General features: G+C 37.2%; 1 protein-coding gene across 1 annotated transcript in view; it reads right to left on the bottom strand.

Annotated features, from left to right (window-relative positions):
• Positions 1–27375, bottom strand: part of chn1 (chimerin 1) — a 96563-nt gene that overhangs the window by 53553 nt on the left and 15635 nt on the right. Inside the window, 3 exon segments of the mRNA NM_213000.1 lie at positions 13075–13363; positions 15682–15795; positions 17387–17418. Of these exon segments, the coding sequence (NP_998165.1) occupies positions 13075–13363; positions 15682–15795; positions 17387–17418 (435 nt within the window).

The following is a 27375-nucleotide window of genomic DNA, read 5'->3' as shown; positions in this document are numbered from 1 at the left end:
GCTTTTTTGTTGACATTACAGTGGTTGTTTTTAGTTTTTTTTCTCATTAGTGATTTACATTACAGTTGTATGTTACATGTAATGCTAATATTTAGTTTTTTCCTGCATTACTTAAGTGTAAAAAGATGTCTGTATTGAGCATCGGTTGTTTATATTACGTGACTTTTTCATACACATCAGCTTGTGTTTTTGTCTTTGCAACAAAACTATGTTGTGTACGTTAGTGCTTTAAAACACTGGTGTATGAATATAAATTAACCACATATGTTAATTTAAAATATGTTTCCATTATATTTTTACTGTAAAATTCCAGCAACCACAGCTGCAGTTTTTACTGAATTTTATTTTGTAGTCCAAATCTTACATACAGCAACAAAAAGCTCTAAATTATTTAATTATTGTGTCAATAATTAAATACAATGAATCTTTGTTAAAGCTACTAATGTAATTTTCCTTGTGCCCAAACACTTTAAACTTGCTCTATAATCTTTAATAAGCTTTATAAGCTGTAAACTCAACTATAATCCTGACGCCACGTTGCATGTCCTGCGATGTGACTATTGCGTATTCACACATTGCGATATCGTTGCTAAAATGATGTATTGTGCTGCCCTAACATATATCCGGTTTTACATTCCATAGCTTGTGAGAATCCAAAAAGGTGCATATATTGACAACTAATGTCATGACAGATGTTTTCATGTTAAGATATGATTGAATCGGCTCTTGTTACAGTTATAGTGATTGTTACAGTGACATCCACATTGAATTCCGGTCTATAAACTGCGGTGTACAGCAAGTAGGGCAATCTGTAGCAGACAAATTAATATTTAACATACATTGACCTCAAAATGTAGGGCTGCGGGATTAATCAAAGTACTATATGGCTTAGTGTGATTATCAGATCACAGAGGTACTGATTTAATTAAATAAATGCATGGGGTTGTGTGTGTTTCATGATGTTGCAGCATCTCTGAGTCACTCGTCATGCTGCTAAATCTGAATCTCAGACGCTTAAACATGCATCTTACTGTCCCTTTACAGTGTTCATCTATAAATGTTTGACGGTTTAATGTGTGAAAATGATTGTCGTTATTATTGTTAACCACAAACGTCATTATACTACAGGAGGGTTGAATGCTCAGGGTTCTTACACCTTTTCCAACTTCAAATTCCAGCACTTTCAAAGTGCATTTTTCTGCTTTTTTAGCATGGTAAATTGCGTTTATATGTGCTGTATGTACATTTTCACGTCTAAACTCATTGTGCTATTTAAAAAAAAAAAAACACAGTATAACAATTCAACTTAAATTGTTGAATACTTTGGAGCATACATTTATTGGGATAGTTCATCTAAATATTAAGGGTGTCACGATCCTCCAAATCCTCGATTCGATTACATTTCCGATTCTAAAGGCACGATTCGATTCGATTTTCGATTATGAATAATTAATTAATTAATGACCAATTAATTATTTGTAGCCTACCGTTTAAACTACCTGACCTGCATGGTCTTTGTTTTACCCATAAACAAATCATACAGTAAATGAATAAAGGCAAGATACACACATAATTACCACCTGTCAATCAATTTTTCTGCGGGACTCGTGAATAGGCAGTGATCTGTGTCGGTATAATGGCTTCGGTAAAAAAGACGCACAGCCAACAGTATCTGAGGTGTTCGCTAAAATGACTAAGTACAAGTGAGTGAAAGATTGAAGCAGTCCTCTGACTGCCTGGACCTGCTGTCTTGAGCGCATGGCTGTGTGTGCGTCTGTGTCTGTGTGGTCACGTGATGTGCATTTTCAGAGGTAGAGAGGAAGGAGGGCTGCTCAGAAATGCTACACGCCACTGTGGATGTCAAATCGTTGTCGTTCTAAAATGCCAACATAAACAAAAAACAAAGACAGTGTAAACAGGGCCTGAGTGTGAACTTTTCACCAGCGGATTTGCAACGGGGGCAGGTGGAGGATCGCTATGCCGGTGTTGTCTATCGGACGAACCGTACGTAATACGTACATAGCAGAGCTTGCAAAACTGTGTTTTTTTTGTCGACAACAAGAACGTTGTCAACATAACTCACTGGAAATCCAAAATGCTTACACACCGGCGACTTCATTGAAAGAGGAGAGGATTTAAGATCTGTCGACGGGTCTCCTGCTTCTGCAGTTTAACAAGCACTTCAACAAGCCTGTTATTTTCCCGCTTGGCAAGCCAAGCTGACGTGACATGGGGGCGTGGCAGCATCGACCATTCTATTTTTTGATTCGATAATCGAAATTGAGCATAAATTGATCGATTTCGATTAAAAATCACCCCTACTAAATATGCTAAAAAATAAATAAATTAAACAAGTTCAGTTATTGGATAAAGTTTGGTCTCTTACCTAAAGCTGATATCTCAAAAATTAGCTTACAGTCAGATTTTGTTTGGGGGTAGTACTAAACTTTCATGACGTCGTTCATTATATTTCACGTGCATTGCTATTCAAAAGTCATGTAACAACAACTTAATAAACGGTTCCAATGTCAACTGTTTTAAAAATCAGTCACCAAATATGGAAACGATAGTTTGTAAGCTTTCATCAATATTACTTTTTATTAGTATTTATTTTATTTACAGGCACTGCAGGTTTTGTTTACTGCAGCAAGTTGACACATCAGCTGTTTTAAACTATTCCTGAGCACTGCTTTTGGCGTTTTTTGGTGCAAATATGCATTCTGCGTGAATGTTTCCTAAATCTGCACATCCGGTGAACAAATTTCGAGCCCTGCAATTTCAAATTCAAGCAAGTTCAAGCACTTTGTCCAAAATCTAAGCACTTTTCCAATCTTGAAAACACTATATTAAAAATCAAGTATTTTCCAGCATTTCCAGCACCTGTACGAACCCTGAATGCTTCATTCTGATTGGCTGCTGAACATTCAAAGAGTGCAGTTATTTTCAGATAAACACACAGCCAAAGTAGTTGCGGCAGCTTTTGAGTGTATAACCGCTCCAGATCACTACGCTGACTGATTTCACAGCTATAATAGTCAAAAATCACAACAAAACACAACAGAAGGCTTTAAATGAGACGCAGTTTGAGGACAAAAAAAGATGACAAACGAAATATGTGAAAAATTCACACAAAAAATATTTTGGGAAATATTTGAATAAGAAAAATTAGGATTAATCGTTTTGACTGTAGACTGCGCTTCAACATAGACTCCCTTTGAGGCCAGTGTTGAAGAGCAGGGACACAAAAGAGTGAAGGATCTTTTTTGCCCGTGTGATAATCTTATAACGGGCCTATTGAGAGTGAACTGAGGCCGGTGGTTCCACAATGACAAAATACACAACGGCGAACAACCGTCAAATCAGCTCTGGCTCACTCAATGAAGCTCCTCACAGAGTGCTTGTCTACGTCTCATTACCACAAGCACATTATCCATTAAACAGTCTCTCTCTCTCTCTCTCTCTCTCTCTCTCTCTCTCTCTCTACTGTCAAACAAAAACAACAAAGCTGATTGGCTCGTCCACAGATTCTCAGCCAATCAAGAGGAACTGCAGTGGCTTTGTCTGCTCTGACTGAACCACAACATGAGGAATACTTTGATGAAACAGATATAGTAAATATAACTGTCAGATGTCAGTGTGTAAAATATTATTAAAGGTGTCATTTGGCATTTTTAGTAAAAATAACAAATAAGGCATAGTTCAAGCAAAAACGTATGTGGTTAAAGTCTGCACTGTACAAAAAAAATGCTAGGTTCCACACAATATGGGTTGGGACAACATGAAAGAATTAAGTTAGCGTATAAGTTTTTATTAATTTAAGTTGATTGAAGATAAAATAGGGTAAGGCAGTGGCGCAGTAGGTAGTGCTGTTGCCTCACAAGAAGGTCGCTGGGTTGCTGGTTCGAACCTCGGCTCAGTTGGCGTTTCTGTGTGGAGTATGCATGTTACCCCTGCCTTCACGTAGGTTTCCTCCGGGTGCTCCGGGCATCTGCTGCGTAAAAAAACTTGCTGGATAAGTTGTCGGTTCATTCCGCTGTGGCGACCCCAGATTAATAAAGGGAAAAGACCTTTTTAAATACTGCGATATTGCGGAAACAGTATGACCCGTGGGAATCTTTACTTGCATAAAGAAAACTGGTCAATTGTGAGCGTTTTTTGTGCAATATTTATACTCCGGGTTGGAAATCTACACTGTTTCGACATCACAGGAAGTGGCACATTACAGTCCTACTTTGTGATGTGTCTGTGTGTCATAAATATTGATGAGACTTTGTGCCCTTATCCAAGAGAAGATGCTTCACTTAATTATTCATGACAGCATGCTCTGCTTTTCTGACAGACTTTGTTTCGCTTTGTGGGAGGTTTGCGTGGCTTATATCCTCTGTAAAGCCCCATCCCTTGATATAACAGACCATATATACATATATACGCATATACATACACATATACAGTTGAAGTCAGAATTATTAGCCCCCCTGAATTATTAGCCCATTTTTCCCCCAATTTCTGTTTAACAGAGAGAAGATTTTTTTCAACACATTTCTAAACATAATAGTTTTAATAATTCATTTCTAATAACTGATTTATTTTATCTTTGCCATGATGACAGTAAATAATATTTGACTAGATATTCTTCAAGATAGCAAGCTTAAAGTGACATTTAAAGGCTTAACTAGGTTAATTTAGGTATGGGGAGGGGGGGTTGCGACCTCCACTTTGGGAACCACTGCCCTGATATAGCACTTTCCTAAATGACTGATATTCCCGCCCTAAAGGACTGATAGCCGTGCCCCGATTCACTGATAGGCCCGCCCTAAACGACTGATAGCCCCACCCTAAAGGACTGATAATCCCGCCCTAAAGAAATGATAACCCACAGAAGATAAAAAAAAAGTATTTAATATCTACATAAAATACATTACATTAAAAATAAATACAGCCCAAAACTAAATATTGAGAATGATCACGGAGTTGTGGTCTCCAAAATTAAACAAAGAATAGACTTGTACTGAAAACATTGTGCCATCATTAGGTGAGGTTAATATTAAATCAAACAAATTAATAAATGTCTATAAAAAAATGTGTTTTGAGAATAAACCAATCAGAGTCTCATCTCCCATTCCCTTTAAGAGTCAGTTGCGTCCCGCCATGGTGCATCTGTTATTTACATGACGTAAAGTAAGTGTAAGTGGAAAAACTGAGCATTTCACTAGCAAGAAAACAGTTAAACAGAGCATCTGCAGCGCGAGAATGACAGATAAGGCATCTCATAATCTACTTTCACTTTCGCTCTCGTGGATAGGGAAACTTTGTACGCACAGACATCAATTAGGCTATAAATAATTAATTTTGTTTGTTAAGAGCAAAGATTTGTTTCAAAACTATTTCTAAATTCAGTTCTAATTTCCAGCAAACGAATAAATGAACAATAATAATGAAGTGTGCTCAAAAACCTGAGTTATATCCAAATACACATGCTGTACCCCATATGGTCTGTAACCTGACAGGTGGACAAATCTAAGCTTGTTTTTAATAAAGCATATATAAATATGGATATAATAAATAATACTGCTAATAATAATAACATTATACAAAAGCAAATTGTTATGAATGAACTGAAAAAGCCTCCGGAGATGAAGAAAACATGAAGGCAGTGGTTTTTCATATTTATATAGGCTAGAAAATAATATGTTTTGTAATATTTTAATCCTTTATAGTTATATCCTATATATATCCTTATTATATCCTATATATATCCTTATTATATCCTATATATACCCTTAATATTTTAATTATTTTTTATATGTAAAGATATTTGCGTATTGCTCTACATCTTGTGTGTATTAAGCAGTGTGTAAGCGAGGTGCACAACTAACGCGCTCTTTCGCCAAGCTGAAACTAGCAAACAACAATTGCGTCGTGCCTTGCGCCACATTGCACTGGGTGTATGATAGGGCCCTTTGTGTTGTCAGTGTGCTTGTGTTTATTTAGGCTTATTGTTGTGTGCACAACGTTTGTATATTTATAATAACCTTAAGGATTAGTGGAGGTCGAGAGTCACTGGCATTGCTATTTTGGGGCTGAAAAAGGTTGGGAACCCCTGCTCTAAAGCAGAGGTTTTCAAACTTTTAGGACACAAGCCCCCCCGCCAAGTTTGTCTAATTTCACTCACTAAAAAATCCAGGCATAGTTGATTTCTCATGAGCCCTATTCAGGTCAGATAGCGAAATGTAAAAAATGCAGGAGTCTACTCAATCGATTTGTGTTGGTACAAAAATAATTAATCAAGGTAACCTAAATTTAAGTGAATTAAACATAAAACAATTAAGATGCCCCCCCCCCCCCCTCCCCAAATAATAAAAAAAACTCAAGAATTGTTTCAGCTCGTTTTAAACAAGCAGCAAAAATCTTCTTGCGAGTGTGAGAAAAAGAGTTATGAAATGACTTATGCTACGACCACCGCTGCAAGCATTGTGTAACAAACTAGTTTGACGGCGATTAAGAGAAACTTTGCTTAGTAAGGAAGCTCATCTTATATAAGTGCTTATGAAATGAGCTCTGAACGTCCCGGAGCAACCGAGACACAGCGTCTCTCTCACTGCCGCAGGTAACTGTGCGAGAGCAGAACATCTTACACAACAACCCTCACTGTCCCAAACATCAGCTGAGGAGGAACTACTTTAAAAACCTTTAACTTTTCATGAATCACAAGACTCGATAAAGATTCAAACTGAGCTGAACTATTGGACTGAAAAGCTTCAAAATATCTGCATGATGTTATAATTATGGCTGAAAAGGACAAGTTAATTTGTTTTTGTTCTTAAAAGGGCTGCTAATCAATAAAACCTCTCATCTGAGGACTGTTATTAAAGGTCTAAAGCCACTATAGGACACAGGAAGGTCAGAAGAGGGGTTTGTTTTTCCAATATCTAACAACAGGAGATGACTGTCTTTCTCAGCAAAATATTGATTACAATATTAATTATTCAAGATATTCAAATATTTGTGTCTCAAATATTGTCCAAACCTAAAAAAAAAAAAAAAAAAAAAAAACATCCAGCAATGTACAGATTATTTATTCAGATTTTTGATTTTATACATTTTAATTGTGGTTTATGGTCACATTTATACAGTCAGATTATAATAAAAAAATCATTAGTTTGTTTGTTTGTTAGAACAAAAAACAAACCAAACCAAACCAAAACAAAACAAAACAAAACAAAACAAAAAAACAAAATTTTAAAAACCAAAACTTTGTTTGTTTGTTTGTTTGTTAAAACAAAACACAAAAACAAAATAAATGTTGGAGGTCATTCATTCGTTCAAACAAACCAAAAAAAAAAAAAAAACCTTAAACTTAAATATAGATAAAAGAATCAAAAATTTGTTTGTTTATTCAAACAACAAAGAAAAAAAATGTTGGTGGTCAGATGAAAACTATGAGAATAATTTAGGAAATATAAAATCCTTTGTACACTCAAAAAAAAAAGAAAATAATCTAAACTAAACTTATAAATTAATAAATAATCATGAATTAATTTGCTTGTTTGTTTGAGCCAAACAAAACAAATATAAAAGAATCATAAGTTTATTTCTTCAAACAAAACAAAAATAAATAAAACAAATGTTGGTGGTCAGATAAATCTGAAAATTCTAAAAAAATTTAAGAACCTTAAATTTGTTCATTTATTCAAACAAAAACAAAACAACAACAAATAAACTAAAATACAATAAAAGAATAATTCATTTCATGTGTTCATCATCATGTGTTCATTGTTTATGTGTTCATCGTTCATGTGTTCTTCGTTCATGTGTTCATCAACAAAACAAAAGACAAAAAAAATAATGGTCAGATAAAAATGATAAAAAACAATTTAAGAAGCATAAACTTGTTTGTTTTTTTGTTCGTTCGTTAAAACAATACAACACCAAAATAAACAAAAATAAATAATCTTTAATTATCATAAAATAATCTGCAGAACAAATGTAAAAAGAATCATACATTTGTTATTCATTTTAAACGAAACAAAAATAAACCAAAAAAATAAAAATAAATAAACCAAACTAAAATGTTGGCGGTGAGATAAAAATGTATGAAAATAATTTAAGAATCATAAATTTGCTTGTTTATTAACAAAAAACAAAACCAAAATAAAATAAATCATAAATTTGTTTGTTCGTTTGATCAAAAAAAGTTTGTGCTCAGATAAAAATTAAATAATGTAAGAACCATAAACTCATTTGTTCATTTAAACAAAAAACAAAAAACAAAAAAATATAAAAACAAATCTAAAATAATCATGAATTTGTTTGTTTGTTCAAACAAAACAAAAAAATTTATATAAAACAATACACAAAACAAAAATAAAGTTAAATAAAATAAATATTTTTTTTTTGTTTGTTTGTTCAAACATAACAAAATAAAAATAGATTAAACAAAAATAAACTAATCTCAATACCAAAATAATCATTTTGTTTGTTTGTTCTTTCAAACATTACAAAATAAAAAACTAAAAAATTATAAAAAGCCAAAAAGAATAAAATAAATAGTCTGACACTCATTTTGGTGCATCGCTACTACCTGATATTAAGTCTTCCTCATGTTCTATCTATAAACTGAACATGCACGGCCACAAACAGACCATGCACACAACAAACTAAGCTTTATCTGTTAAACACAGACGTGAGATCATCAAATTAATACACAAACTGAATCGTCATAATATTTATGCCCTTGAAAAAAGCCCTTTGCAGCCATTGTTTGTGCGATGAGCCGCTGTGAGTAATTACAGCACATTTAAATCAGCACTGATTGCCTTATTACATGCATGAATTAATTACTGCAGAGATAAATCCACCCTGCGCATCTGTCAGCTGCTCTTCTTTAACTCCAGGCCAATCACAACTGCACGACACAAACACACACCTGCTGGACGATGCAACTACACCTTCACACACTCATTCATTCGAGAAATAAAAAAACACTCATATAAGCAGGACTGCCAATTTACACTCGCTCAACAGCCACTTGTCTCAATTTGATCAAACATGACGACAAGATATGTGGTTATCCTGATATGAAAACAGCACTAAAACAGCCGGACATCTGAATAAACCTAACACCGTTTTGCTGACACTCGTATCCCACCGACATTCTGACAGATCCTTCAGGATTTCACGCAAAATGTCGTGGAAATCGCAGGATCTGCAATGTCAAGTTGGGATTATAATTAAGCAGGAACTACAGTTCAAAACACATGACTTGTGGAGTCATTCTAAAGTTGAACTTTAATCCAATAGTGTCAAAGACTTCCATTTGGACGTGTTTTTAAAGGTGCCATAATAAAGAAAATCAGGGTGTACCTCGAATAATAAGAGTTCAGTATGGAAATGGTGATACTGCGAGCATCAAACTAGAGATCTGCGCGGGACTAAATTTTGAATCCCGCTACTGCCCGCACCCGCCAGGTTTTAGCCCGAACCCGACCGCTCCCGCTTATATTAAAGAATTTGTTGTCCTGCCCGACCCGCCCCGTTTCCTGCAAAACCGAAAATCACCCAGCTATACAGTCCAGACAGCCAAGCTGTCTGTATAAACACACACACACACACACACACACACACACACACACACACACACACACACACACACACACACACACACACACACACACACACACACACACACACACACACACACACAGCACCAAGCACACACACACACAGACAGACCAAGCTCTCTCTCATTCGTGCGCGCGCGCACTAACACACACACAAACACCAAGCAGACACACAGGCGTTTGCTGTTATATCAACTCAAAGGCTTGTAATACCATGTATCAAGAACCAATGTAATACCTAAAGGTTTTATATAAAGGTATATAAATACTGAGTCGTGCCAGCTCCGCACATTACTCTCGGGCCGATTCCGGCACGGATGCTTACGGCCGCCGCATCTGGCCCGATTGATTCGGGCCAGAATCGGGCAGCGAGTCCACAAGCATCCGGCCCAAGTCCGGCAGCCGAAGCCGGGCCGAGTAGTAAGTCTCCGGCAGGCGAGAATCTAGCCGGAACTGGCCCGAGTGTATTTTGCTATCTGGGAAAGCTCTCTCTCTCTCTCATTCGCATAGCAATATCCGCGATATTGCTAGACAGCCCGCCCAAATTAAACCCGTTACCGACCGCTCCCGCGATTTATTCAGAAGTTTATTCCCGCGCCGCGGGACAGCCGCGGGAATGCAGACCTCTACATCAGATACCAGTGTTTCCTCGTTCTCATGTAAAACCCTGGTGAAAAATAGGCCTGTCAGAACACAAAGCAGACTGTTGCGTGACTCCCAGGGCACACCCTCAAGATTTGCATGTACTTTAGGTCACGTTTAATATCATCCGGACATCAAGAGGAGCTGCATCATCAGGAGAAGATCACTAGACAAAACACAGACTGAAGTGTTGCTCTAGGACAGGTGTGTCCAAACTCGGTCCTGGAGGTCTGGTGTCCTGCAAAGTTTAGTTCCAACCCCAATCAGACACACCTGGGCTGGCTAATCAAGCTCTTACTAGGCTTTCTGGAAACATCCTTGCAGGTGTGTTGAGGCAAGTTGGAGCTAAAATCTGCAGGACACCGGCACCTACAGAACTGAGTTTGGACATCCCTAGGATCATTAACACACAAGCCACAGGCTGCGTTAGATAAGCCACAACATTTCCTAGTGAGATAACAATGATTGTTTTCCTTCCTTTGTCAAGTTTCTATTTAACTTATCTATGTGGGACTCTTATTTTGAAAATGGGAAACACAGATGGTTTTCTGTGTGTATGTTAGGGTGTGTGAGACAGAAAGATAAAGAGCAAGTGTATATTTGTGAATAATTTCACAGCGAAACAATAAAATGCTGCACAATTTGCTACAGTTTGAGCAAAAACTCGCTAGAACAAAAATGTGCATCATCGTAGACAGACTGATTCGGATAACAACAAACGGCTGAAGCTAAAAGTTCACAGTCGGACTGGTGCACAAGGCCATGATGGCATTGAGGGATCAGATTCACAGCACAAGTCATATTTATAGATGCCATAGCTCATCACTTGACCCCAGAAACACATGACAGAGGTCAACTGATGGCCAAATTCATTACAATTAAAGCACAATACACACTGAGGAAGAGCACACAGACACAAGAGGAAGAGATGCACCGATCACAGGGATATTAACTCGTTATTGGATCATTTTTGGATTTTAATTCAGCTGATCTCTATTCGGTACTTGCATATATCATAGTAAAAAAAAGTGTGTAAACCGAGCATTAACTGAGGCCAGAGAGTGAGCACAGACAGAGGGATGAACAAAGAATCTAAACAATTGGAAAGCTTCAAGAGGTGGTGCAGGATGTAATTTTAAAGGGCCATGAAACCCCCTCATTTCAGCAGGGTGTTTTCACACCTCTACTTTGGAAAAAGTCAGAAAAGTGGGCGTGTCAAGCTCTGTTTAGGGGGGAGTGTCGGAGGAAGAAAAGAGGCATAGTGTGGGAGTGTGTATTTGGGCAAGCGCAAGTTTCAGAGTCAAAACACACACACACACGGGAGAAAGTGACTGTGTTTACATGGACATCTGTAGTCAAATTATTGGCCAAATGATTAAATGGTGGACTTTAACTGCAGTTTGGCTCTTTCATTCAGGGAATTCATTCATGCCCCTCGCGACAAACAAGATATTTGATTCGAGGAACTGCTCTAAGCGTGTATTTTTCATGCAATGTTTGATACCGCACGGCGAATCAGAGAAAAACACCCTCTGCATTTCCCAGAAACTTAGATGCACACGGCAGGTAGCGTCAGAAAGCCGCGTGTGTTATTCCGGTCACGAAATGCGGGGAAAATCCTACACGAGGTTAAAGTTTGGTTGTGGTGGTAACATGTTTACACTCGGTGCAATAGTTAACTTAGTTCGATACGAACAAACTGAATAAACAAAGAGCACTGGTTACTCACTTACCAAATCTGTAGAGACAGGACAATCCACAACACCAAAGCACATGTTTTGAGCTGTTGACAGTCGTATATGTGTCCCACACTGCTAAAAACACTATTAGGACACCTATATTTCACTAAAAAGTGTAAATTGGTTGTTTTTGCGTCATTTTAAGCAAATTCGTACTTCCGGTTTGAAACGAATTTTTGAAGCTGCGTCACGGTCATGACATAATAGCGTGTATTCCAGCATGCAGACTGGACGTCTGTGCCAGAGTGTGTCTTATTACGTCTTACAGTGTGCTGCATTAATGCATGAGTAAAGCTTGGTTCAAACCAATCAGCGCGCTCTATTGTGCAACTTCATTAATATTCATTACTGTCACAGTGTTTAGACGACAGAGACGCCACGTTGTGTTGGTAAAACAAGCGTGAAGTGTTGCTTTTATAGTTTGCTGCAGTTCAGTTTTGTTTTCATTTTCTCTCTGTGAGAGCTCAGCTGGAGTCACGTGTGGATTAACAGTGTACGCGACGCGCGACAACAATAACTTACGTGTCTAAGGAGGATTATTGTTTACCTGAGAGCTGTTCTCATCTGCAAACGCTGAGATCCGGATTCGCTTGTAACGTTAGTCTCCTCTTCATAAAGACACGGCTCTAGTTGCTGGTGATTGTCCTGTCTCTACAGATTTGGTAAGTGAGTGACCAGTGCTCTTTGTTTATTCAGTTTGTTCGTAACCAAGTTAGCTATTGCACCAAGTGAGTTTAAAGTCCACCATTTAATAATTTGGCCAATAATGCGACTACAGATGTCCATGTAAACACAGTCACTTTCTCCCGTGTGTGTGTGTGTGTGTGTGTGTGTGTTTTGACTCTGAAACTCAGCGTGCCCAAATAGACACTCCCACACCACGCCTCTTTTCTTCCTCCGACACTCCCCCCTAAACAGAGCTGGACACGCCCACTTTTCCGACTTTTTCCAAAGTAGAGGTGTGAAAACCCTCTGCTGAAACGAGGGGGTTTCATGGGCCTTTAAACATCAGTAATCGGTGCATCTCTCCACAGAGGCATGCTGGGTAACTGATCAGTAATAGTGAGTCTCACCCTTTCCTCCAGGCCGCTGTCTTCTGCAGGCGAGTGTTTTCCGTCGGGCAGGTCTTTACAGACGGGCAGTGTTTTCTTGAGCGCCGGCTCGCGGTTGAGCGTGGTGTAGCCCACGTGCTCGTAGATGGGGTTGATGGTCATCTTGGAGATGTACTCGGCTGCTTTGGTCTCGATGTAGAGCGTGATCAGACCGTCTGTCACCAGGTCGTGGATCGACTCGAATCTCTTCTCCCCCACAAAATGCTTCCCGTCGTAGAAGAGGCGGAAGTTTCGGGTCTGATTCCCAAAGCTGAGGGAGAAAAGAACAACGTGAGAGACTGACACACACACACACACACACCGCTGCTCACAGATGATCCACTGAGATATAACAACATGGACACACACACACACACACACACACACACACACACACACACACACACACACACACACACACACACACACACACACACACACACACACACACACACACACACACACACACACACACACACACACACACACACACACACACACAGATCTCTGGTTGTATCAGTTTCCCGTGTTTGGTTTTGTAGAAGATTGAAGGCAAGAGCTCATATGCTGATCAATATGATGACCGGATACTATGTAAACACACACACACGCACGCATGTACATACAAGCGCACACATGTAAAAACAAACACACAAACAAAGACACACATAAACACACACACACACACACACACACACACTCACGCACGCACAAGCACGCACGCATGCATGCACGCACGCAGGCATGTACGTACAAGCGCACACATGTAAAAACAAACACATAAAGACACACACACACACACATCACACAGGTAAACACACATGTAAAAACAAACACACAAACAAAGACACACATAAACACACACACACACACACACACACACACACGCACACACACACACACACATCACACAGGTAAACAAACATGTAAAAACAAACACACAAACACACAAACAAAGACACACATAAACACACACACACACACGCGCGCACACACACATTATCACACAGTTAAACACACATGTAAAAACACATGCAAACTCAAACGCATACAAACACACATACATATATAAACACACACACACACACACACTATATCACACAAAAAAAAATGTAAAACACACTAAACTCAAACACGCATAGAAGCGCGCACACACACACACACACACACACACACACACACACACACACACACACATGAACACAAACAAACAAACACACACAAACATTTTCACACACATAAACGCAAGCAAACTCAAACATGCATACAAACACACACAAACTATATCACACACATGTAAAAACACACGCAAACTCAAACATGCATACACAAGTACACAAAAATAAGCACAAACGAACACACACAAACAATATCACCATATATATCATCATATATAAACACACATGTAAAAACACACGCAAACTCAAACATGCATACACACACTCACATTTACACACACACACACACAAACATGCGTGTAAAAACACACACAAACTCACACATGCACACACACATACATAAGCACACAAACAAGCGCTCCCACATAAGCGCACACATTTACACACACAAGTGTACACACAAACACAAACAAGTGCACACACACACGCACACGCACACACACACAGCAACAAAAGCTAATGTCATTAGAGCCTGATGGCTATAGAGCTCTTTGATGCAAGACTTTTGCACACAAGACAAAACACACTTCCTCTGAGGAATTACATGAAGAACAGCAGAGAAAGAGAGACACACACAAACACACACACACACACACACAGAGACTGAGACAGTTTGGACTAGAAAGCCACCACGTGCCGTGTGTGTGTAACAGTGTGGCGTTTGTTCAAGCGAGCAGATTAAAGGGATTATCTCTAGACTTTTTTTTGTCTCGGTCACTCTCACAAATACAAACAGACAAACACACGCACGCACGCACCCACAAACAAAAATACACACTCAAACAAACACATACACTGGAACGTTTCAGTCACGTCGATTAGCTAGTTTGTCTATAAGCTGACATACGAGCGATCCGCTGATGAATCTTGGCTTTAAAACGCTCCAGTGTTCCTGTATCTGTTTACACTCAGTAAACAGAGGTGAGTTTGGTGAACTGATGACCTTCACAGCCAATCACAGTCATTTCTGTTGAGCAGGTGAACACAACAGCAAATCAGCGCTGCTTAAGAACGCACTCAACAGTGCTTAAATGTTCACGGGAAATGGACATTTTTTAAATTTCAGTATCGATTGGTACCAAATTCCAGTATTATGGCAACACTAACAGCCTCCATATAAAATTATTTAAATCCAAATAAGAGATACAGCTTATATACGTTCTGTAAATAATAATATTAAATAAAATTGCAGTGTATCTAGTCGACATAGTCTAGTTTAATTTGCATATAGCATGCGATTTGAAGATGTGCCTATTCTACTAACATACACATCAGCCAGAGCTAAAATAAACCAAACACACACACACACACACACACACACACACACACATATTCGGCAGGATTAGGTTTAGACCATGAAGAGAGAGTGAAAATCTGGGTTAGAGAAAGCTCAGTCAAAGGTTGCAGGTACCGTAGAGCTAAAGTGTATGTGCCCGGCTGTCTCTGGCTCTCCCGGATCAGATAACTTCCTTCAGCCACACTGAGCAGCAGGTCCCCGTCCTCTCTGGAGATCAACCCATGATACCTTCAATACACAAACCAATCAGACAGACGACATTAATAATGCATCATTGGGTCTAAATCCCAAACAGCTTTCAAAGTGTAGCGTACTTCTTACCTGTTTTTTAAACATTACAATTGAAAGAAAATCACTTTTATAAGCGGTTTAAACACAGTTGTGTGACAATATGAACAGATTCTAATGGTAAAACGTATTATTTTATTGTTTATAATAAGGGTTAATAAACACAGTCTGCAGAAACACTTTGATTGACATTCTCCCTTTGTAAGTGTCATCAGAGAAGAAAAGCCCCACCCACTAGTGACCATCTCTCTCATTAGCATAGGACTAGGGCTGGGCGATTTTTTCGATTAATTCGAATTTACGTTTTAACACGATTTAAATTTGAATTAAATCGAGAAATCGCGATTTAAAAAAAAAATATATTTAACACATTATAATGGCACCAATGCGCTTTGGTTCACTCTGTATGAAGCAGGAAGCACACCAGAAGCGCCTCTCGGCGACGCGCAGCGCAGCATCATGGAGCGCCATGGATTTTAGAATTCTAAACAGGTTTCTATACACACACCGGCGCCGCCCAGCCACGATTCACGAAGCAGTTCATATTTCAGCCGGCCCACAGAGCGCCATCTTATTAGTTTCTGGCGCTTCTGGTGTGCGACTTGTTTGACTGCCTGTTAAAGCGTGAAGTCATGTAGGATTTTACTTGTTGCACGTCTGTGTGGATTGTCAAGACATTCCCTCATCAAGTCGATAAACTCGATCTCAACATGAAGGACGTAAAAGCCTGCCATGTGATATTTACATAAATATGTCTTATTCAAATCTTCAGCATTGCTATTTATCCGTGAATTTGTTTTACATTTATTTACATCTTGACCGATTTTTTTTGACATGCCCATTTAAAATACAATGTTCCTTAACCAGATGTTTTTTAAGTTACTTTCAGTCATGTTGTTTTAATGTTTTGAGAAGACTAGTTACACAATAAAAAAAGTTACACAATAAAAAAAAAAAATAATCGAAATCGTGAATCGGTCAAACTTTATAAAAAACCTAGATTTTTTATTTTTTTTGCTAAATCGCCCAGCCCTACATAGGACGTTAGTTTTGTTTTTGAATCTGCCACTATGCCGACACACAGACATTTGTAGCTCCGCCCTCTTCTGAAAAGAGCACAAACTCATTTGAATTTAAAGCGACAGTCGTCAAAACGCCACAAATAGGATCAAAGCCTAAAAGGTTCAGTTTCAGAGAGTTAGAAAACATTATATGTATAGTATTTTGAGCTGAAACTTCACACACACGCACGCACGCACGCACGCACACACACACTCTAGGGACATCATAGATTTATTTTAAATCAATGTTTGTTTTTATTGCAAAGTATACTGGGCATTCTTTGTTATTAGTCTGAAATCAGAGAAACTGCTTACATTTTTTTATAATATAAATATCTATTAAACATCTATACTCATTTTGTAAGACATTTAATGTCATTTCACAGTAAAATACTGTAAACTGTATACTTTAAATATAGCATCCAATGAATATATGAATGAATAAATGAAATAAATAAAATGAAACTCACTCTCGTCCGTAATACTTGGGCCGATTCTCCACCTGCAAACAAAAGACGTGTTGTTAAATATGAGATATTATTAACCAAAACTTTTAATCAAGATACTTCATCATTATTCAGGATCACACTTACACAATATTGTCTGACGTAATGCGAGATCTTTTATTTAAAACGTCATACTATTCTGCTTTCTTTTTCCTTTAGTCTGTGACGCATCAGTTTGTGCAGGTTTACACATTTATAACATTCATAATGTCCAATAATAGAGATTTAACACAGATTCTGAGCTGCCTGAAACAAAATCATCCAATTGTTGAAACATTAGCATAACACAGCCCAAAGACATACAATACATACATACAATTATGTTAAGGGATGTTACAGTTTTTTTTTTACATGTTTGAGGTGTTTGGCCAATCACAGTGCAGTTTTAGCTGGCCAATCAGAGGTTTTAGGCTCTGGCCAATCAGGGCACTATGGGATTTTAGGGAGGGGTTTAACTGGCCAATTAGAACACACTCTTGGCTTCTGGCGAGGTTATTCAGCTGGCCATTCAGAGGACTCTGGGCCTTTGGGGAGGTGATTCACATGGCCAATCAGAGCCTTTTGGGCTTTGAGGGAGGGGTCCAGCTGGCCAATCAGAGCACTCTGGGCTTTTAGGGAGGGGTTCATCTGGCCAATCAGAGCACTCTGGGCTTTTAGAGAGGAGTTCATCGGGCCAATCAGAGCAATCTGGGCTTTTAGGGAGAGGTTCAGCTGGCTAGTCAGAGCACACTGTGCTTTTAGGGAGGGGGTTCGGCTGGCCAATCGGGGCACTCTGGGTTTTTAGGGAGGGGGTTCGGCTGGCCAATCGGGGCACTCTGGGTTTTTAGGGAGGGGTTTGTCTGGCCAATCAGAGCGCTCTGGCCTTTTAGGGTGGGTTTCAGCTGGCCAATCAGAGCACTCTGGGCTTTTAGGGAGGGGTTCAGCTGGCCAATCAGAGCGCTCTGGGATTTTAGGGAGGTGAATCAGCTGGCCAATCAGAACACAGAATATTGACAATATTGTAAATAAATGACAATATTGACCGCTAAATTATGTTTCAATTTAAGAAAAGGAGGGCAATCTGTAGCTAAATTAATGCGTTTAAATATATTAGTCAAAAAATATAGGTAAATAACTAATATATATATATATATATATATATATATATATATATATATATATATATATATATATATATATATATATATATATATATCCAAAAATATCTGTAAAAAAAAAAAGATGTTTTTTAACATTAAAGAACTTCACAGGGTGATACACATTTATAATCATATACACATTTAAAAAGGAAACCTTTTTAATGCTGTATATTTGCATATATACGTTATTAATAACAATAATTAGTTATGGAATTGTGAAAGTCAGTAAAGGCCATCTACTGGGGTAAATTGAACCAGTTCTTTAGGGCCAAATCTCTCTATGGTGAATTCATCCCAGCCGCTGTGTGACAGAATATGCAAAATACATCTAGTATCATTTTTAATAATTGATGACTATGGAAAATGAGCAATGAATATAATATATATTGCAATAATTTATGTAAATTTATGCACTTTAATTGAATAATTGAATAAAGCAAATAATTGAACGCCAGTCAAAACTCAAACTTTACTCTATGAATTATATATAGGCCCTTATTTGTATTTAATGGGATGTCATAATAATAGCACTATACACTATGACCATAAAAAAATAAAGATGTATGATATCAAATAATAGTACAATTACATTGATTCCCAATGTAAAATAAAACATACATGTAAATGAGGTGTACAAATCTCATTTTACATAAAAAATAATGTTTTATGCCCAACATGAGACAAAATATGAAAATATTTGAATATATATAACACATAAAACAGAACAAAAAGTAGTACATATTATATTTTAGCGAGTCCTGCTGTTGATAAGTTGATAAGCTTTTAAAAACACACAGAAAACATTTATAAAACATGTATAAAAATGTATTTAAAAGTATAACACGCAGTTCAAAAGCAGCAATAACATATTTAAAACTAATATGAAACGTATTTTAAACACATTTAAAGGTATAAAGCTCACTTCAAAGGCACCAAAAATGTAATAAAAAGAATACAAAACTAATTTTAAACATATAAATCTCACTTCAAAGGCATCGAAAACTTATTTAAAATGTATATAAAATGTATTTAAAAGCAAAACACTCAGTTTAAAGGCACCGAAAATGTATTTAAAAGGAATATGAAACATAATTTAAATGCATTTAAAGGTATAAAGCTCACTTCAAAAAGGAAACAAAAATGTATTTTAACAAATAGATAACAAATTTTAAATGTATAAAACTCACTTCAAAGGCATCAAAAATGTATTTAAAATGTATATCAAAGTTATGTAAAGGTGTAAGGCTTCAAAGCCACCGAAAATGTATTTTAAACATGTTTAAAGGCATAAAGCTCACTTCAAATGCACCGAAAACATATTTAAAACATATTTAAAATGCATTTAAAACATATAAAAAGTGTATAAAACATATTTAAATGTATAAAGCTCACTTCAAAGGCACCGAAAATGTATTTAAAACATATTTAAAACGTATAATATAGAATATAAAACATATTTAAATGTATAAAGCTCACTTCAAAGGCACCGAAAACATATTTTAAATGAATATAAAATGTATATTAAATGTATTTAAGGGTATAAATCTCACTTCTAAGACACCAAAATTGTATTTAAAATGTATATAAAACATATTTAAAGGTATAAAGCTTTCTTCAACGACACTGAAGCACTCCATTCGCAGTACTGCTGACTATAAATATTTAAAGAGAAATAATCAAAACCCAGAGGAATACTTTCCATAAATGTTCGTTGGTGACATTTAACCCTTAATTCAACAGCAGCAGCATTCAAAATCAGCAGCACAAAGCCAACACTCAGACAAATTAACATAAAACTGCCCAAAACACACGGCGATTAACCTTGAGCTTAAGCGAGCGAGAGAGAGAGAGAGAGAGAGAGAGAAAGATAGAGAGAGAAAATAGAGTCAGATCAGTCTTAAAATTAATACATTTATCAAAATTAAATTCATATCACACAGCAATATGGATTTGTGGAATTGCAAATCGTAGCTCCAACCGAAATCGCATACTTTCATACTATAAAGTACACTAAAATCAGTATGTGAGCTGAGTTGTTGTCAGTATGCGAAAAGTACCCAAATTATCTACTTGGATAGACGCATTGGATAGACGCTACGCTATTCCATGATGACCAATGAGAGAATTCATGAATGGGAGTGAAGCGATGCAACTGACGCGAGAAGGTCACGTGATCATGACAAAATGGCGAATGTAGTAGGCCCGAGTTCCATTCATACTGCTCACATTCATAGAACGCACTTTTCTGACGGCTGAGTAGTACGTTTAAATTCAAATGCAGAACTTACTGAGTAGTTGGTTTCGAATGCAGCACGTGCTTTGAATTTATGAATTGGATTTGTGTGATTTCAAATCGTTTTTTGAATCCATCAATTTTATTTGTGTATTTTTGACTCGTATTTTAAATTCACAAATTGGATTTGCATATTTATAAATCGTGTTTTAAACGTAAAAATAGGATTTGTCTTGTTTTGAATTTGCGAATTTTATTTGTGTATTTACGAATCGTGTTTTGAACTTGCGAATTAGATTTGTGTATTTATATATCTTGTTTTGAATTTGCGAATTTTATTTGTGTATTTATGAATCGTGTTTTGAATTTGTGAATTTTATTTGTGTATTTATGATTTGTATTTGAAATTTTAGAATTTATTTGTGTATTTATGAATTGTGTTTTGAATTTACGAATTGGATTTGTGCATTTATGAATCGTGTTTTAAACGTACAAATAGGATTTGTCTTGTTTTGAATTTGCGAATTTTATTTGTGTATTTACGAATCGTGTTTTGAACTTGCAAATTAGATTTGTGTATTTATAAATCATGTTTTAAATTTCTGAATTTTATTTGTGTATTTATGATTTGTGTTTTGAATTTACGAATTGGATTTGTGCATTTATGAATCATTTTTTAAGCGTACGAATTAAATTTGCGCATTTATAAATCATGTTTTAAACATACGAATTGGATTTGTGTATTTATAAATCATGTTTTAAACGTACAGATTGGATTTGCGCATTTATGAATAGTGTTTTAAACGTACAAATTGAATTTGCATATTCATAAATCATGTTTTAAACATACAAATTGGATTTGCGCATTTATGAATTGTGTTTTAAACATACAAATTGAATTTGCGTATTCATAAATCATGTTTTAAACGTACAAATTGAATTGCGTATTTACGAATCGTGTTTTAAAAGTACAGATTGGATTTGTGCATTTATGAATCGTATATTGAATTTACACGATTGAGATCGCACATGAAAGTGAAGAGCGGGGTGGGGGTGGGGTTGGCGGATTAAAGTGAAGAGTGTGGGGTTTTTGGACTGAACTAAATTTATTTTGGATGGTCAAACTATTTGGAGGGCCGGAACAAATTGCCTCGGGTGCCAAGTTCGGCCTGCGGGCAGCTAATTGAATAGCCCTGTTCTACAGTAATACAAAATAACAGCTGATTTTGATTGACCACACTTGTGAGTTAATAACCACAGCAAAATTATCCTTCAGCTAAACACATTACATTCTAAAAATAGAATTTTATGATTTTCTTTTTTTTTACTTTTGTCCCCGCTCTTTCCTAATATTGTACAACAAACACAACCAAATCATTCTGGCATCATACTGTAGGTCAGCCCTAGTTTATTGAATAAAAACATTGTTTTAAAATGCACACATCAAGATTTTAAAGCATTTGCACAACCGAAACCCCCCACACTAGTGTAACTTACACACGTCCAGCAGGAATAAACCAACCAATGCGGTTTTAGGATCTAATGAAACCCGAGATTCACACAATGAGAAGTGTCAGCCGGCGAATGAATGTGGGTTTCTGGGTAAATGGGATGTGGGATGAAAGCGCAGAGTTTCCAGATGAGAATAAAGGCAGGGACGTGTGCGGGTTTGTAGCGGAGATGACCGACAGGGTAATAAAGCCAGCTAATGATGGGAACCAGCAACACCACACAGCCAATCAATCACTGAAAGCCAGCGTTTAACAGGCAAAGGGTCTGTGCATGTGTGTGTGTGTGTGTTTAGCGTGTGCTGAATGTGCACTATTGGCCGTATGAAGAATGAGAGCGTCTGATTTCCGTCTGGGTTTCTCGATCAACATCCTTAAGTGCTAATATCAGCAATGAGCAGGTGACACTGGAAAAATGAGCCAATCGTTTCACTCATTTCCAGCCCATTTCTCAGCTCATTTATAATGCTAATGTGGCTGCATTTTAGAAAACAAGAAAACAAGAAACTAAAACTGGTCCTGTTGACTTAAACGTGGTTTACACGCGCAGTTCATCGGTTAGTGTTTTCATAATCTTTTATTTCTTGTATTGTATTAATTATGTAAATAAAGCAATATAAATAGACAGAGGGTGGAAAAGGTAAATAAAATATGCAAAGTGAATAGCAGTATTGGGTGGCACGGTGGCGCAGTGGGTAGCACTGCTGCCTCACAGCAAGGACGCTGGTTCAAGTCCCGGCGGGGCCAGTTGGCATTTCTGTGTGGAGTTTGCATGTTCTTCCAGTCTTGGCGTGGGTTTCCTCCGGGTGCCCCGGTTTCCCCCACAGTCCAAACACATGCGCTATAGGGGAATTGGGTAAACTAAATTTGCTGTACTCTATAGAGTGTGTGTGTGACTGAGTGTGTATAGTGGTGCCCCCTGATAAATCAAAGACTAAGCCAAAGGAAAATAATTGAATGAATGAATAGAATTGAACCTAAACAAAATAATATCAACACACAAACAAGTGTATATAAACTTATAAGTAGATATATATAACATGCTGACCTCTGCGGAGAATAGTACAAAATAAATAAAGATAAAAACAAATAAATAAATCTAATAATAATAATAAAGTAATAATAATAATAATCTTTAACTCCCACAAACACATAAGCAAGCATGCACAAACAAACACAATGCTAAATGTATGCATGTATGAACTAGGGCTGCAACAACGAATCGATTAAATCGTTAAAATCAATCACTAAAAGCGTTGGCAACGAATTTCATAATCGATTCGTTGTGTCGTGCAACACAGAGATGTTTGATTATTAAAAAACACTGGTTCAGCGCGGAGCGGAGTGAACACGGTCTCTCTTGCACACTGATACAGAGTTCGGCGCCTCATAGACAGGGGTGAGGAGGAAGGGAGTTCAACAGCAGGGTTCTACTTTTGTTTCGTTTCGAAGTGAGGACCGTAAAGTCTCTAGTGCTGGTGTTTTACTGTTTATCCTGCTTGACAAGCATGACAAGTTAGCGCTGGCTCGTTTACCTTAAAAAATCAAACTGAGCTTTGGCGCGGTGTCTGGCGCTAAGGCAGAGAGAGCTCGTGCTGAGCAGAGCTCTCAGTAAGGGACTGTCGGAAAAGTGCTGCTTTTTTTCTAAATCAAAACCAACTTAACCCCGCTGAGAAAGACGTGTCATATTATAACAATTATGTAGCGTTTTAACCGCCTAATGCTTATTTTATTTTTTAGACATGTGAATACACACAAGTACTAGTGAAACAAAACATTTAGAGTTTGTAAAACACAAGAGGAAGTCTATGTTTTTAAAACAACTTTCATATACATATTTAATTTATACTGAAAAGAGTATAAATCAGACAACATATGGCACAGCGTTCAGTAAATAGGCCCTTGTGATAATTAATTCCAATCTAATATTTGTATTAAAAACACACACACACACACACACACACACACACACACACACACACACACACACACACACACACACACACACACACACACACACACACACACACACACACACACACACACACTACTATTCGTAACAATATGGGTAACTGCTGGTAACTCGTGAGTGATCTCTACAGGCTTAATGAGGATTAAGCTGAAGCTCACAGCAGCGCATAATTCAATTACTGCCAGCGACTGTGCGGCGCTAATGAAACCTGATCATTTGCTGATATCAAAACCTCAACAGTCGGAAAACCAGACAATAAACAACAGCATAATGCTGTGCTCCTGACTAACACAAAGAAATAAATAAACGTATTCTAAATATTTTCATCACCATCAGAGATAAAAGCAAAAAAGTGACACTGACTACGTTTACATATCAAAATCAAATTATTTGCCCTAATCTGAATGAGACAATAATATGATTAAGGCGTTTACATGAGTATCTTTATGAATGCTCCTTTTAACGTCATAGCCTAGTGTAAACTTAAAGGGCCCTATCATACATTCAGCTTGACGCAAGTGTCGTTTTGCACCACGCTGCTTAAATAGCAAATGCATTACCGCTCATTTGTGCACCCACAGGCGTTCTGCTCTAAAAAGGAAGGCGTTCTGAGGCGCACTGCTGCCGCGTTGCTATTTTGAGAAACTATAATAGATTTTTCATTTGAGGAAAAAAAAAAACCCGGATGCAGAGTTGCGCCTCGCTTACACACTGCTTAATAGCCTACACACAAGATGTAGAGCAATACGCAAATATCTTTACATTTCAAAAAAATTAAATATTAAGGATATATAAAGGACATAACAACAATATATATAGGATATAAACATAAAGGATTAAAATATTACAAAACATATTATTTTCAAGCCTACTTAAATATGAAAAACCACTGCCTTCATGTCTTCTTCATCTCGGGAGGCTTTTTCAGTTCATTCATAACAATTTGCTTTTGTATAATGTTATTATTATTAGCAGTATTATTTATTATATCCATATTTATATTTGTTTTATTAAAAACAAGCTTAGATTTGCCCACCTGTCAGGTTTTAGACCATATGGGACACAGCATGTGTATTAGGATATAACTCAGTTTTTCACACTTCGTTATTATTGTTCATTAATTCATTTGCTGGAAATTAGAACTGAATTTAGAAATAGTTTTGAAACAAATATTTGCGCTTAACAAATGAAATTAATTATTTATTGGCTAGTTGATGTCTGTGCGTAAAGGTTTCCCTATCCACGAAAGCGAAAGTAGATCATTTATCTCTCATTCTCACACTGTAGACTGTTTTCTGTTAAAAAAAAAAAAAAAACTGTTAACTGTTTACTTGTGAAATGCTCAGTTTTTCCACTTACTCTTACTTTGCGTCCTGTAAATAGCGAATGCGCTTATGGCGCGATTTTTCCGTCCTTAAATTAGGAAAAGTGAATTCTGACACGCCCTGAAAGCGTTTGTGCCCTTCGCATGGACCGTCAAAATAGAGCCCAAAGTCTTTAACGTAAAACACCCAAGATTACTCTGACGTTCAACTTTTCCCAAAAAGCAAACAAAACAATTAAAGTTAACTCGACTTTTCTTTTACAAATTTAAGAGGATTGAACATAAAACAAATAAATCGACCAACAAAGACACAAATTGTTACTTCAGCTTATTTTATTCGAGTACAGTAGTGTAAAAATGCTATGATCGCAATTCCTTCATGTCCATTAAGTTAACTTAGTTATTTTATGTTCAGTCCACTTAAATATGCAAAAATTATTAAGTTGTCCCAAAAAAAAAAGATTTAAGAATTGAGTTGTTTCAGCACATTTTAAATGAGTAGTCTGAACAAACAGTAAAAGTCTTTTTTTTTGAGTGGTTATGCCTAATATTAATTTTATTTTGCCTTTATATGTTTTATTTGCTGTTGCTGATTTTTAAAGTGATGGACTTGCGTTTTATGAATCGGCAAGGACCACTGCTTCAGCTGAAAATCATCTTTAATGCTCTGTTGAAGAAGAAAGGTCTCCTACATCTCAGATAGCCTGAGGAAATATACAGCAAACTTTGCTTTTCTTGACGAATTATTCCTTAAAATCTTTTTAGCCAACAGGAGCACTCTAAAGCACTTACAGTACAAAAAAGAAAATACTGTTTAAAAGGTAAAGAAATGATGACTTACTTCATGCTGAATGTGGGTTATGTGTTCAACACTTGCCACTTCAGTCCAGGCTTCTGCTGGTGTTGAAATGTTTTGTAAAAATTGCTGAAGCTTTTGCTATGAGTTATGTTTTTATTAAAAGATTACTTAAATTTAAAAAATATTTTAAAAATAGAGGATTGATTTGTATATACACTTACAGGCTACTTTAATAGGTACACCTTAGTACCCGGTTGGACCCCCTTTTGCCTTCAGAACTGCCTTAATCCTTCATGGCATAAATTCAACAAGCTACTGGAAATATTCCTCAGAGATTTTGCTCCATATTAACATGATAACATCACATAGGTGCTGCAGATTTGTCGGCTGCACACCCAGGATATGAATCTCCTGTTCCGCCACACCCTAAAGGTGCTCTATTAGATTGAGCTCTGATGACTGTGGAGGCCATTTGAGTGCAGTGAACTCATTGTCATGTTCAAGAAACCAGTCTGAGATGATTCACGCTTTATGACATGCTGCGTTATCCTGCTGGAAGTAGCCATCAGTTGATGGAGACACTGTGCTCATAAAGGGATGGACATGGTCAGCAACAATACTCAGGTAGGCTGAGGCGTTGACACGATGCTCAATTGGTACTAATCCCCCACAGCATTACACCACCACTACCAGCCTGAACCGTTGATACAAGGCAGGATGGATCCATGCTTTCATGTTGTTGATGCCAAATTCTGACCCGACCATCCGAATGTGGCAGCAGAAATGGAGACTCATCAGAGCAGGCAACGTTTCTCCAATCTTCTATTGTCCAGTTTTGGTGAGTCTGTGTGAATTGTAGCCTCAGTTTTCTGTTCTTACCTGACAGGAGCGGCACCCGGTGTGCTCTTCTGCTGCTGTAGCCCATCCGCCTCAAGGTTGGACGTGTTGTGTGTTCAGAGATGCTCTTCTGCAGAGCTC

Source organism: Danio rerio, chromosome 9 (genome assembly GCF_049306965.1).
Source record: "Danio rerio strain Tuebingen ecotype United States chromosome 9, GRCz12tu, whole genome shotgun sequence".
Classification (NCBI taxonomy): domain Eukaryota; kingdom Metazoa; phylum Chordata; class Actinopteri; order Cypriniformes; family Danionidae; genus Danio; species Danio rerio.
This window is presented reverse-complemented; position numbering and strand designations above follow the sequence as displayed.